General features: G+C 41.0%; 1 protein-coding gene across 6 annotated transcripts in view; it reads right to left on the bottom strand.

The window, feature by feature from the left end:
* Nucleotides 1-453: 453 nt before the first annotated feature.
* Trak2 (trafficking protein, kinesin binding 2) overlaps nucleotides 454-15,261 on the bottom strand; it is a 55,839-nt gene continuing 41,031 nt past the window's right edge. For 5 of the 6 annotated variants that reach the window (XM_005373197.2, XM_005373200.2, XM_005373199.2 and 2 more), the window contains 6 exons: nucleotides 13,036-13,115; nucleotides 12,531-12,734; nucleotides 10,702-11,000; nucleotides 8,903-9,172; nucleotides 6,607-6,712; nucleotides 454-4,275 (listed from right to left, as the gene is read on the bottom strand). In XM_005373197.2, coding sequence (XP_005373254.1) covers nucleotides 3,597-4,275; nucleotides 6,607-6,712; nucleotides 8,903-9,172; nucleotides 10,702-11,000; nucleotides 12,531-12,734; nucleotides 13,036-13,115 — 1,638 coding nt within the window. In that variant the 3' untranslated portion in view covers nucleotides 454-3,596. The remainder of the gene's footprint in view (nucleotides 4,276-6,606; nucleotides 6,713-8,902; nucleotides 9,173-10,701; nucleotides 11,001-12,530; nucleotides 12,735-13,035; nucleotides 13,116-15,261) is intronic. The other variant, XM_013511713.1, reaches the window with a different exon arrangement.

Below are 15,261 nucleotides of genomic sequence, written 5' to 3'. Positions count from 1 at the left end.
TCCACGCGGATGTTAAATGAGTGTCTGAGAAGCAAGGCCACCCTGTGGAGCTACGAGGACCTTCCCTACTGGAGTCCAACCAGGTTTGTATTACTTTCTTAAAAACAATTTCTAAATAGCTAAGCCTGTTAACATTAAACTGTGAATTACAGGAAAATTTCACACCTACTGAATCTTTCCGAACTTATTATCTGAATATTGATGAGTTTAGATTTTATTTTTGGTTGCTGTTACTTTGCTAAGGAAATATTATGATATATACTGACACTGTTTATTCTATTTTTAAAACATATCTATGACACACAGCTCTGTTTACTACTTATTACTAGTGGTTTGTTTTGGGTGTTGGTTTGACAAGTACAGGTTTTCTAGCCAATGAACAACATAAAGGAAAGACTTAGCGCAGTGTTATCTGTGTAGGGTAGTTGGGACAAAAACATAAGGAGACAAAGAAAAATTTAAGAAGTTACTCATGTTTATTATTTGATCTACATCTGACAAAACACAGGGAGGGGCACAGAAACTGAGGCAGGTCCCACACTTTACACACTGGCAGCTCCCGGCTGCCCTGGCAGAAGGTGCTGCGACCAGCCCTGGGGCTGCGCCCAGGGTGATCAGGGCTGCAGGGCCCCACGCACCCGGGACAGAGAACAACACGAAGGGCCCTGGTTCCACAAGTCAGGTGATGGGAGGCCCACCCAGCATTAACATGTACTAGGATAATCAGAAAAAATAACAAGATTTGAATACTGCATCAAACATGTCTTTTATAGAGCACAGGCTGCCATAAATTGCCTCTAACTTACTTCCTCCCTTGCCGAAGTCTGATGATTTGTGTCAAATCAAGGACAACATAAAACTTTTTTTAAAAAAAAAACCGACTTTAACAATGGTCATTAACTTCTCCCCAAAGATCCACAGCTAAGGCTGGTTACATAGATTTGGGTCTTCATAATTCAGAACTTTAAATTCTGAGCTTACAAAGGTTATCTCTCCTACAGATAATAGGATACTCAAAAATAACAGGTATAATCACTTAAAACTGCTGAAGAAGGAACTAAAAAAACAAAAACAAAAAACGGATTGGGATTTCCCATACTGGCAAGAAAGTACCACTGACTCTACAGAAGAAATGAAAATATGACATAGGTAAGCTGAGGAGCTGCTATAAGGCTCCAGCTCTTCTTATCACATGTTGCAGACAATTCTGATGTAATAGGTTCTCAGGCTGTACCAAAATGATTTTAGGTAGAAACTGCAAAAGCAGCAAAACCCAGTTTTAAGACAGGATTCATTTCTACAGACAAGCATGCGCGAGTCTACAATTTTTGGTTCTGACAGAACATCTGTATCAGTCTACTTTCAGAACCTAAGTCGGTTTTGTTTAGTCAGATATGCTTATTTGGCTGCTGAAACACCCATTCTGCCTCCATTGATCATCTGGCCATCGATTATAGAAAAGTATATATATTATACTTAACACAGAACACTACAAAAATCTAGCTTAATTTCTAGTCATTTACATAATATATAAATCTGATAATTTAACACTGTACTATTTCCTGGTCCCACATTTTCCTACTTCTGATATTCTTAGAAGCTGTAAATGCCCAGGCAACAGGAAGATGTCTTTCTTAGAGAACAAACAGCTTTAAGAGTTGGCTAAAGGAAGCACCCAAGTTACTTTATAGAGTAGAAGTTCAAATGTTGTCTTTTAAAAAAATGAACTGGGAGATTTAGAAATTTTACTTTATTTTTTGTTTTGTTTTTTGTACTGGGAATCTAACTCAGGACCTTGTGCTTGTCAGGCAGGCACTGTGCCACTCAGCTCTCTCGTGTTTTAGTGCCTGGCCCATTCAGGAACACATACTGACCTGGGATCCCTTCTAAACGTGTGCACAAATTTAAGACTGGGTGAAGGAGAAAGGGAGGAGATAGCTCTCTCCATCACCTATTTTGAAGTGTTATGAAAAGATTCTAAAAAGCAGGACAACTCACACATTCTCACCACTGCGTGCATGTTGGCTTTCCTACCACTGGGAGCACAGGCTCTTCAGGCGGGGGATGTAGCACAGGACAAGAGAGGAAGGGCTCCCATGTGCCTGGGTTTAGGTGAGTGGGGGAACACAGTAGGTGTCAAGAATTCTTCAGAAACTGCCTTTCAGCTAAGTCAGATTAAAGGAGCAAAATACTTGCAAATTAAGCACCAAAAACACCAAGAGATACATCTGTTTTTATCAACAAAAGAACATGTCACCTCCCTCACTTCCCTACCACATCCTCTCCTGACAGAAGGGCCTGACAGAGCTAGGTCACCCTCCACGAGCAGACCCTGCCCAGCAGCTTCCTCCCAGAAGAGCTCTGTGCCACATGGCTGAATGCTGACCCTCATCTGCAGCCTTGCTTTGTCATTTCAGTTAGTAAGAAAAGAACCTCAAAGAAGTTTTAACTCTCCCATTGAAAAGTTCATTCTCTAATTCCACAGATACCCAAGAATGAGGCAGATGTGTTTTAATATACATTAGGAAAAAAATGAAAAACCACACACTCTCAAAGCAAGCACCTGGGTTTTACTTCAGTTTATAATAATTTAATGTGCCTGAGAATTACTGTGCAAATACATGTCATCTTCATTAAAAATATGCATAGTGCACTTTGGAAAAAGTTGCAATCAACTCTTCTTACAAAAAATTAAATATATAAATATACAACATAATCTAATTCCTATAGATTGCACTTCTGGTTTAACCCTTCCAGCCTCTAAGAAGATCTGAAGGAAGTTATGGTTGTATTCCTTGGGCACCGTATTACCCGGAATATTATAAAAAGAAGGTTCCTTGGTTCTAAATAACTCTTATTTTCCTTCTTAAAGTAAATCTCTCCTAACCCTTATCCATGGTTTAGTTTTTGATGTTGTATAAAAATATAAATTGTAAAAATGAACTTTTAGTAATCATAAATACAAAGAAATTTAGATGGTGTTTGGGTTCCCAGTGGCTTAAAGATCTGAAAACAGAAAGGAGAAGTCTGTACTTCGACCTAATGAAATACATAAAATCCCTTGTCTTGCTAGTGCTGTGCATACACATCAGATGTTCATGCAGTTTCACTGGACACCAGCAGGGGAACAGGAGGTCTCACCGCCACCTGCCACAGTGACAGACCCAGCCTGCCACGCCTGTCTACAGAGTAGCTTCCACTAGCAGCAGTCCCAGCTGCTCTGTCTCTTCCTGTCCTGGGCAAGCCTCCTGTTCAGCTCACTGAGGGAAGGTACTTCTCATAGGCTTCAATATTATTGAATTTATTCTCTACTCAGTTTTGATTTTCAAGACAAGAAAGCTCCACTGAAGGAGGGCACTGAACCTTTTGTTTTCTTGTCTCCAGACACTCTGGGCCCATCCATTTACACTTTCAGTTACCAAACTCCATCGCTGAGGACCGCATCCCAGCTTTGTTCCCAACCCTCCCAACCCCTCTCTCCACATCCACAGCCTTCTGCAACATTCCCTTTCCCTCCAGTCAGACCACACTACAGGGTCAGTGCTCATTTGCCCTTTGTGTGCCCCCCTGTAGAAGAGGCCAGTTCACATGGAGCCTTAGTCCTTCTTCAGGACGCCCATTCTGGGTGAGGAGGTGCATACCAGGACACCAAAGCTCCCCATCATGACTGGAAGACTCCGATTCCTCCTCAGCCCACCCAGTAAGCTGCTACCTGAATTTAAATACACAGCAGAGTCTCCTTTCTGAAGACCAACTTCTGCCTCTCGGCTCTCCCCATTCTCCCGTGCCTCGGGGGCCTTGACCACTCTGGCTATGCCTAGCCTCTTCAGCCTGTCCACCAGGTTCATCTTTAGCTGCCCCACGTCAGGAGGGTTCCGTGAAGGTCTCAAGCCATACATCTCCTGGAGGAACGTCTCAGTTGGCCGAGAAGCCAAAAAGTTTTCAGAGAGATGCACTCGGGACTCAAAGGGCACAGGAGAGGGGCATGGTGAGTGAGATGGGGAATTTGGTGGTGTGGAAGGTGTGGCTAGGGTTTTGGGGAGCAGCTGGAGAAGCGGCTTCTCAGAAACCGGGCTGTGGTACACTTTAGCAGAGATACCCCGCTCTTGAAGGAGTTTGGCCAGGCTCACGGTGCCACTGAAGGTTGTCGTGGAGTCTCGTCGGTTGCTGATGGACTCGCCAACGCTGAGCCGGTAGGATGCAGCTGGAGAGTTCACAGCTGTGCTGGGCGAGGCGCTCCCGCTGCTTCCACACGACAGCAGAGGGAGCCCAGAGCTCAAGGAAAAAACGGGAGAGTGCTTCAGACCAAGAGCAATCGCAAGCTAGTGTTTTATTTTTATTAACGTCTCCATTCCATAAAGTGAAGTATATACCAAGAAACAACAACCCACAAGTAAACAACTCTTGAGTTTTAAAAATAATACAGTCCTCTGTAATGAGACCCAAAATGCTCAGAATTTTATTTCTTAATTTTTAAGTTTTATATCACTGAGGAACAATAAATGTCTACTAAATTTCGTTTTTTTTTTTTTTTTTTTTTTTTTTTTTTTTTTTTTCTCCGGTACCGGGAACCGAACTCACGACCTTGCGCTTGCCAGGCAGGCGCTTTTGCCGCTGAGCTAAATCCCCAGCCCCAATGTCTACTAAATTTCCATGCTGCTCCAGAAATGCTAGTTCCAGACAATGCTAATATCCATGGAATCTTGATTTGGAACATGTGCTTCTAGGAAATTAAATATAATTAAAAGCTTTGACAGCAATTAGAGTATTTATTCTTATTCTACATTAAGAAGAAAAACGAAATAAGAAATCATGTACTGAAGGGAATGGCGGTGGAATGTATAGGTTCTTTCTTCTTTAGCCAGTTTACCAGCATTTAATACACTTATACTTCAATACAGAATACTACTGTACCATGCCATGACTTTTAAAGATTATGAACAAAATACAAGTTCAAGAGTAATACATAAACTTTTTAGAACAACTTTTACTCAGGAGAGTTTTGCTCTTCAGTTAAACCAGTTGAACTAAGAACATCTGATCTGGCACAGTCAACACTGTGTGCCCTGTCTCTAAATTCCCTCTTCCTACTTCACTGTAAAATCGCTCATCCATTCCCAGCTGTATACTTCATATGATGGCATTAACTTGTATTCAAAGTTCCCTTCAAGAACCAATTTTATAAAACTTATCTTGGTGACTATAAGAAAACTATAAAAGAACTGTAGGCATATTATTATAGATTTTACACAGTTTGTACACGAGGGTTCCTTCTTTTTTTTTTTTTTTTTTTTTTTGGTTTTTCTGCGGTACCGGGAACCGAACTCACGACCTTGCGCTTGCCAGGCACGCGCTTTTGCCGCTGAGCTAAATCCCCAGCCCCGAGGGTTCCTTCTTGCACCCCTTTACACCCTTGCTTTTGGTCATCTTTGTGTCCTGGTTCTGGTTAACTTTCCTACCAGTCAGTACCTTCTGAAACCTCTCTTTAACTTCTTTTGGGCATTGGTAGGTGAGAAACAGCATCCACATGGGCTACAAAGGAAGCCCTTGGGGCTGGGGATTTAGCTCAATGGCAGAGCGCCTGCCTGGCAAGCCCAAGGTCATGAGTTCGATTTCCAGTACTGGAAAACAACCAAAAAACAAACAAACAAAAAAGAAAAGGAAGCCTTTGCAGTAAGTGATCTGGCCCTATCTAGAGAGTCTGGCCTCCACTTCTGGGAATCAGTCTCTACTGTAAATGCTAGGAGTGGCTTTGGTCAGAGTGGGGTATGGTCATACTAGATTTCAGGATGGGCTGGCTGTACCCAGTACCCACAGGGCGAGGTCTGGCAATGCCAAAAGAGCCAATAATGTGATTTAGTGTGGGCGCTTTTTTGGGTCATGCAGTATCAGTTGTGCTGGAGGCCAAAGCCTCAACCTCAATAAAAACTCTGGACACTGATGCTTGAGTCAGTTTCCCTGGTTGGCAACATTCCACGTGCTCACATCAGTGTCAGGAGAGTAACGCATCCTAAGCGCAAGAAAAGTTTCATATGCAGAATCCCCAGAGACTGCCCTGTCATTTCTCCTTTGGGTAATTTCATCCTGAATTTTTTCCTTACAAAAGGAGCAGCCACAAGTTATCATAGCTTTCTGAGTCCTCCTGGACGGTTTGGGAATCCCCTGAACTTGCACACGGTATCAGAAATAAAGGTGGTCGTGTGCAGAGGCCAGTCCCTCAAATCTTGCAGCCTGGTGAGCTCTGAGCACAGCCTTGGCTGTGCCATCTGCTAGCTGTCTGCCCTTGGATAAGTAACTTCAACTTTTATGTCTCCTTCTTCATTTTATAAAATACACACTGTGTCCTGCTTCAAAAAATTTTATAGTGATCAAGTGAGAAAATATGATGTAATACTCTAAAGACAAATGACCACAGGATATTACAACTCTGAGTATTAAGGTAGAAGGTAATTTTCAAAAGAAATTCATGGGCTGGGGATTTAGCTCAGCGGCAAAAGCGCCTGCCTGGCAAGCGCAAGGTCATGAGTTCAGTTCCCGGTACCGGAGAAAAACCAAAAAAGAAAAAAGAAATTCATGTGAGGCCCCAGATTTCCCAAGCATTCTTACCTATGGGTAACCTGAGTGATATCAGAGGGATGCAATATCCTACAAGTGGTGAAGGTGAATGTCGAGTTCGTGCATGACAGGCACTTTCCTGGGTTGGAGGTTGCAGCTGAAATGGATTTTTAGGGTGCCAAACATGAAATTGAAAACTAACAATGGAAAAAGCTCATCATTATTTATTAATAACACAGCCTTTGGGCCGGGGATATACTCAATGGCACAGCACCTGACTGGCAAGCACAAGGTTCTGAGTTTGATTCCTGGTACCAAAAAACCCCAAAACAAAACAAAACAAAACAAAAAAAGTATTTATCAAATGCCTTTGTAGTAAAAGTCCCTAAGCGTGGAAATGAAATATACATAGATTATACTAGTATTAGCTGGTTAGTATGTAGTTGAATCCTTCTAAAATTTAAAACTACAAATAAAAGACATACAAATATACTATACATGAGAAAACCATACTCTGAAAAAAACACATTAAAAACAACACAACAAATAGACCTAGTCATCTAAAGCACCCAGCTGTGGGTGGTCTATAGACTATGGGAGTTCATAGATCAGAATTACTTTCACAGCAATGCTAAGATGGGGCCTTTTTTTTTTTTTTTTTCCCTGATGGGGCTGACATTTGGATTCTTAGTGCAAAAATAATAGTAGGTAAAAGTGCTGGCTCTTTACCATGAACCAAGGATGTAACCAGATTTTACTTGAATTTGTCACTGTTACACACTCATAATATGTAAAAAGACCAGGTTTACCTAAGAATATCCTTTGTTAAGCAGTAAAAATTAGCCCTTGAATCTTGGTACTTGAATCTTTTTACTATGCTGTGCAATTACAGAGAGGTATGCATTAAGCACTCCTGCTGCATATAGAGATAATAATTATCTACAATTGCAGTTGAGCTGAAATTTTGTCATGATGGAACACCATTTTTACTTGAAAAAACAACTAACAGAAAAGTTACCTAGAATAGGGTACTTGGCATTTTCTTAAAAAATGAATGAAGAGGGGTCAGGGGTTTAGCTCAGTGATACAGCACCTGCCTGGCAAACATGAGGTCTTGAGTTTGATTCCCAGTACCCACCCCCAAAAAGGGGGGGAAGTGAGCCTTTTTTTTTTTTAAATTTGCTGACTTTTTTGCCAGTGACAAAATTTGAGCTTTCAAGTGAAAATTAGGGTTTTGGAAAACTTGTACCCATCACTGGGAGCTTGAAAGCTTTCTAATACTTCGACTTTTATGCTGTGATACATGGTGGTATTAATGTGATTTTAATAAATTACATATAAGGAAATGTGTCAACACTTGGAAGATCAGCCTAACTCAGTGAACTAGTGGTCATCTTCTTAATGACCAATGTGTATTACCAAGCCAGGCATGAGTAAAAGATACATTCAAAGCAGAGGGTATGCTAGTGCATTTTAATGTAACAAAGTGTGAAAATTCACTAACAGTGTTTCAACAGTGCAATGCTACAAATGTTCAAGAAATTACCACTTAGCAAGGTTTAGTGTACTCCTAATATCAAATAAACATAAATACCTGAAAAGACTATTAAAATACTCTTTCCTTTTCCAGCTATCTTGTGTGAGGTAAGAATATCCTTCGTTAAGCAGTAAAAATTATCCATTGAATCTTAGTGCCTGAATCTTTTTACTATGCTGTGCAACTAGAGAGAAGTATGCATTAAGCACTCTGAGTATTAAGACAGACATTTTCTTCATATTGTTCAACCTAAACATCACAGTACTGCAACAGATTTAATGTAGAAACTGATGATGAAACCCAACAATCCAGCTACCTTCTACTGTCAGGAGCTAGAGGTTTGCAAAATCATTAAACAAAGCTATTTTTCTCACATTTAAGAAATACAGCTACTTTCCTAGGACACAGTATTTGTGTAGCATTTAATGACATAATTTTATTTAATGTTTATCAACAGGTAAAACCCCCAAAGATAAACCCTCTGGAATTCTCAAAGACTTTAATATAAAGATCCTGAGACCAAAAGGTTTGTGAACCACTAACTGAACTGAGCTCTCTCTGCCAAATCTATTTATGCAGGCTGGCTAAGATGAAGTGGAGAGAACTGGGACTGCTAAAAATGCTGCAGATGTTCACTGCAATGACAATAAATAGTAACATTACATATAATGATATAGCACAATAGTAATAATATACGCAATATGAGTACACTCCAGTGAGGTTAGTGCAGAGGTAGCTAGCTGACCACACAGTGAATATGAATGCAAAGTGCTTTGAGTTTCTAGGCCATATTCAACCAAATCATCTCACCTGTAACAGGTCCATCTGCTGAACTGATGGGTGGCAGGAAGATCCCTGCTACTGGCTTGGATACCTCAAGCTTCTGCTCCACCTGAAGAGGCTCCTGCACCTGAAAAGTGATTCCCTCCTCTTCATCCTCCTCTAAATCTGAGATGTGATAGATGGTAGCATCGCTGGGCAACTGGGTAAAGCCTTTAGTAATGACACCTGGTCGTGTGTCAAGAATGGTCCCCAAATTTGGTTGAGCAAGCTGCTGCCAGTGGTGTAGAGTTTGTGATCCTGAATATGGAAGCCAAAGGGAAATAAAAAGAGGTGTTTTGTTAAAATTTGCAAATTAGTTTTCTGTGGAGAACTGACAAGATGAAAATATGAATAACCCTTCCCTTCCAAAAGTAACTTTAAAAAGGACATCTAAGGAAGGGGAGAGACAACCAAGACATTCTTCCTAGAAACCAGGATGCTGAGACCATGACAGTGAGTACTACAGAGGGGGATGTGTTTTCCCAGGTGATAAAAACCAACACTTGCCTGGCCTGGAACCAGGCAAATAAACTTGTAAGTCAAAAGCCAGGGTCCTGAGTAGGAAGGTAACTTGGATTTTCAGTAGTGTGTCTGTGTAGATCCCTACCCTGGTCAAGATTCTCCTTCCTCTGGGCTTCCAGGGAGAACAGGAAATAGAGATGATAATGAGGAAGACACATCCCTTCATTTCAGTCTGAGGGACTCTGGTGAATGTGCATCCCAAGCATTTGTACCAAATATAACACTGAGTTATGTCACTATGGTCATTTCATCCTAAAAATGGCAACTGACAAATACCTGCATCAAATGAAGTTCTAGAACCTCTGATTTTGTGGGGTCCTTCTAGGTCACCTACTCGAAGTTTTGTTTAATGCAGAACTGTTTTATGACAATGTCAGAGCAAGATTCAAAGACTGTCAATATTCTATAAAACAAAGAAATTTATTGCAATTTCAAGTTCTATCTTAGAAACTGAACTGAAACAGAACTGAAAATAGAAAAACACAGGCAGACACCCCTCTAAGGCAATTATATTTCTTGAGTATTGTGGTTTAGATCTGAAGTATCCCTCCACGTCCTCATGTGGTCAGAGGGGACCTTATGGAAGGTGACTGGGTCATGGTGGCACTATATGACTCCTCAGTGCACTCACCCCCTCATGGGTGCAGCAGCTGAATGTCGTTAGGGGTGTGGCCGGGAAGGGTGTAGCTCCTTCTCTGACTCCTGTCTTCTTTCCGTTTCCTGGGTGCCATGACTTGAGCAGCTGTCCTCCCCTAGACTGTTCCCTCACCCACCTCCTGCCTTGCAGCTGGCCAGCCATGGAGGGGCTGAGACTGCTGAGACTGAGAGCCAAAATGACCCTCTCTTCCCTTAAGGTGCAGGTGTCAGGTGTTTATTTCAGTGATGAGGAAAGTGACCAAGACACTGCGTTAAGAGTTTTGGTTTTTTTTTTTTTAAAGGAAGGTAAATATGAAATTATATCATTCTCATTTATCATATTCCACCTATCTTACCATGGAAAGTATTATCAATTATATCCCTTAGCAAAGGACAGCAAAGACTCCTCTTCCCCTCTCATATTTATGTTAAAAGTATCAAAGGACTTAAGAGAATGTAGACTCACAAAGTTTCCAAGCCAAGACTGCCCAAACAGTGAGATTTAAGGGTAACAAGGGGATCCAGACATAGATTCCCTTGTACTCTTATCACAACATGAATCTCAGTTCTGGGGAAAGGAAAGTCTAGTAAAGTGCACGGCTTGGAAAGAGTCCTTAATGACTTATTACCTTCAAGGGGCTTGACAATTTGTAATTTTTCTGGCATAAATCCTCGAAGGCAACTGGCACTGCCAAGCTCTGTGATCTCCGACTGGTCGGTGGACAGGGCAGCAAGGCTCTCCGGGGGGCTGTCACAACCACCAACCCCTTCTTTCTGGTCGGCCAGAACTTGCATCTTGCGCTCCCACTCTTCAGCAAAGAACTGCTTCTCACTGAAGTAGTTCTGCCGACGCAGACTGAGACGATGCAGTGCTACAGCCAAATCTCTGTCTCCAGGGAGTCCTGGCTGGCCTGTGGGCTGAGAGCTGCTGTGGGAGAATCACATGCACCGATGAGATCCAAAGGTGAGAAGCACAGTCCAGACCCTCCCTGCCATGCGGCCAACATTCAAGAGACCAGTTTTAGAAATGAAGTGTTTTCTTAGCTATCTGGAATCCAGAAACAATGACGAACCCAATCACCGGCATACTATGTATCTTTTTATGTGTTCCCAGTATTGGTGGTTGAACTCAGGGCCACTGTACTGAGTTATATCCCTTTGTATTTTTTCTTTTTCTTGCTAAGTCACTATGTTGCCCATAATGATCTCTCTGCCTCAGCCTTCCAGGTGCTGAGATTATAGCCATAAATCATTTTTATAGATCATTTCAAATGACTTCAGAGAGGCAAACAATATATTTTATTGTTATACCGTATTTGCTAAATTCTCTATTTCATTTAACTTATGAAACTACATATATGCTCACCAATATATTTAGATTAGGTAATCATAAGAGTAACTATTCTCATATTTCACTGAATCTAGAACCTGATTGGAAGAGGTACCATTAGTTTATGCACTATGAAGAGAAAATGCTTCCTCGTAAACTATTAGATGCCATCAGCTGCAAAACAATTTAACATATTAAAATGTGAAAAAAACTGCGTTGGGCCACTGAATTGCCCACAAACATTGCACGTAGTTTAAAAGAGAAAATATTTGTATAATTCTGCACTTTCATAGTTCTCTGGGGCACATTTTTTCAGATTTCAACATTTTGAAATTGGGAGAGTATCTTATACCTGACACTGCAGGAAGGGCTGTAACTGTTCCTGGCCACTGTGTGTTTCCCTTAAATCTGTTCCAGGGCCTCTCTCAACACAGCTGTGAAACAGAGAGGACTCTGACACATAAGGCTCCTAGGGTCCAAAACTCCGCTCATGACAGACCAGGTCATACACCAGACCTCACAAATAGGTTTCTGCACCAGGAAGACTTGCCTAAGATGCAAACATCTATCTTTCAAAAGCTTTTGACTGACTCATCCATAATGTGGTTTAACTTCTAGTTTATGGAATTTAATGAACTGAATGAATGGAAAGGAAAAAGCCTAAATGTGAACAAATAAGAACTTCAGAGCAATTCTGTATTTGGCAAAAAAAAAACCACCAAAAAAACAGAAACCTCAATGTGAATCCACAAAGCACTGAAAGTGTTTGAGATTATGACTATCAGTTAGGAGAAAACGTCACTTATGCATTTATGTTAAGGACCAAATCAATTCAAACAATTTGTACTTTGAACACGAAGCTTTACACTTATATTTAACAATACTGTAGAAGTAAAAAATTCTGAAAGTAAAGGCAAGCTTGGTTTTGAATACCTTAATAAGTCCATTCCAATAAATTTTATGAAATCAATGACCTATCCTACAAATAGTAATGCATGGCATTAAAATGGAATTAAAAGTTCCAGAACCTTCATGGGACAGTACAGAGAAATGCTGGAATGTGAGCATGTGACCCTCACACACCAAGGCCCTAAGAATGTACTATCTCTGCCATAATGTGTTTCTTACTCTGGAACCTCCTTGGAGTTAGTCCCCTGGCCCAGCAGTGTTCTGTCCTCTGTCTGTTGGGCACCAGATTCAAAAGGTTTGGTTGTCATGATGACACTCGAGTGGTTGGACCCCGGGATGGGTAGCAGAGCTGGAAGTGGGACAGAACGGCCCCAGGTGTCATTGGCAGCCTTGACAGTATCAAATACCCGTTTCTGTTGGGCTCTGTCAAAAAAGGAAGCATTCGTTACCATCACTACTAACTAGCAAAGTGCTTAGAAGTCATGTGTATGCAGTTCTGTAGAAAATAAACTTCAGAATAAGAGAACTCTTGTGAGGACAGAGTGAAGGAAAAACTGAATGGTAAGCAAATTGACTACAGAACTTTACTTGGGCTATGGCTTGTGCAGTTTCAACCTAGTGCCTTGCACATGCAAAGAAGTGCTCTGACACCGAGCTACATCTTCAGCCCTGTGGCTTCTTTCAGTTTTCATGCAGTGACAACAACTATGTGACCAATACTTACTTTTGTTTAAAGAGAGAAGATTCCTCATCCAAACTCAACTTTTTACGCATTGTTCCCTCAATCTCAGCTGCCAAAGATTCCTAAAAAGAAAGAGTATGAGATTCCTAAAGTGATTACTGCTTTACATTGATTAAAAGAATCTCTACAGCCTCTCTTTTGGGTGTTATAATAAAATACACACACACACACACACACACACACACACAGTCACAGGGTATAATTCAGGGAATAAAAAAGAGACACTGTGGAAATTAACTTTTAAGCAAGAACTATCTTTTCATGAAATTATTTTTTTGTACCAGGAATCAAACTCAGGACCTTGTGCTTGCCAGGCAGGCACTGTACCCCCAAGCTATATCCCCGGCTCTCATAAAATATTTTTACAAGAATGCAATGGAAAAACCAATGATAAACAGAAAATACCTTGTGTACAGATGTACAAGAACCAAAGGTCAGGAAGGCTATAAACCAAGTGCTAATGGTGATTCTGTGCAACAGTTTCTCCTTTTTCTATAATTTCTAACTTATCTGTAGCAAACATGTATCGTTTTTATGTTAGAAAACTAAGTTAAAAACATGCAAGTTTCTTCCTCCCCTAGTGAGAGACAAGGATTCAGCTTGCACATGTGACACACACAGTGGGTCTGAACTGAGCATGACTGGGTTTGGGGCACAGGTGTCAGCTTATGACTTTTACAACATGTGGGTGGGAAGATAGACATGGCATAGTGTGGCTGCATGTATGAAATACATATATGTTTCCTAGCTCTAACCCCTAAGAGGGAAGAAATGGTACTCTTGTGGCAAGGTACACACATCTACCACCAGGTCTTGGATTCAGAACACTCACTATGCCTCAAAAAGTGTTACCAGAGCTCTGAGTATAAATGGCTGATTCTAGGACTGGAACAAAAAGTGCAAGATGAGCTTAGAGGAGATCCCACTGGCCACATCGGGGACAAACTGAGTATCAAGTAATAATAATGGTTTATAATCCACTAATAGTATAGCAACCCTTGAGTCACACTTGTATAACTCAATGTATAATGAGTAAGCAAATGTGACAGAAGACATAACAGAATGCCATTAATAAATGCTAGAAGATGGTGGAATTATGCAACTGCCATTTGGCAATGGTCACAGATAGATCAGAACCATCAGTGGGAGCTAAAATTAGTGGGCAAAAGTTTGATGAGGAACAGGATATTTAGTTTCAAACTATCTATAAAACATTAATGTTGATCATTTGGTTAAGTAGTATCTGCAGATTTTCATCACTGTTCAATGATTAGTAATTTAGTTAACAATTATTATGAACTTTACAGAGAAAAAAATCAGCAGGTAACTACCTCAACCAGGAGATCAAAGCTATTTAACATCACTAGTGATGGGATAAACAGACATCATATGCTTACTGATTTGAGGCACTGAATGTAATATGGTGTTATTTCTGCCAGGAATGCATTATTTAACTTTACTCAGACAAATCTAAATTGAGGAATTCTATGAAAGTCATGAAAAACAGATAAAAGAAATGCCTCAGGTTGAAACAACCAAACGAAATGTGTTCTTTAAAGGATACTACTGGGAAAATCTGAATGGGCTGTAGATGGGGTCACCCTGAGCGAGGCAGAAATCCATAAATTGGCTTTCCATATTAAAGGTCTGAGTCAGTCCAAGGCTTGCATGCCTTGCTTGATGAGCCAGCAGTTGGCATATGGAAACAGAACCCCCTATGCCACTGGCCACAGCGGAGGTCTCAATGACCCATGATGCTGTGACATAACATTTCAGCTGAGGAGTCTGTGACTGTCACATAAAATTCTACAGAAATAAATATTCACCCAAGGGAAAAATTAATTTCCCATTAATCAGTGGCAGATTCATACAAGAACACTTCATCTCTTACTAGACCTTGCTCATGTCAGAGCCATTCACTCTGTTGTTCCCTGGATCTCCCTATACTCCCCCTGGAAAGCTGTATGCTCAATCAAAAATGACAAGTTCAGAGTCTCTTATTAGCCTGAAAAGAGCTCTGACCCTCTGGCATTCTCGATCATTGTTTGTCTCTTTCATCCTTCACTGTACCCTCCTCCAGGTGACTGGGGGCTGGAGCAGCACCCAACAGGTGTGTGGATTAAATGAAAATACTGGATCAAGCCCACTTCCTGATGCTGATAGCTGTACTGTGATCATGCAGGACTATTCACCAGACTGCCCTTGTTT

Source organism: Chinchilla lanigera, unplaced genomic scaffold, assembly GCF_000276665.1.
Source record: "Chinchilla lanigera isolate Chin_1 unplaced genomic scaffold, ChiLan1.0 scaffold00002, whole genome shotgun sequence".
NCBI lineage: Eukaryota > Metazoa > Chordata > Mammalia > Rodentia > Chinchillidae > Chinchilla > Chinchilla lanigera.
This window is presented reverse-complemented; position numbering and strand designations above follow the sequence as displayed.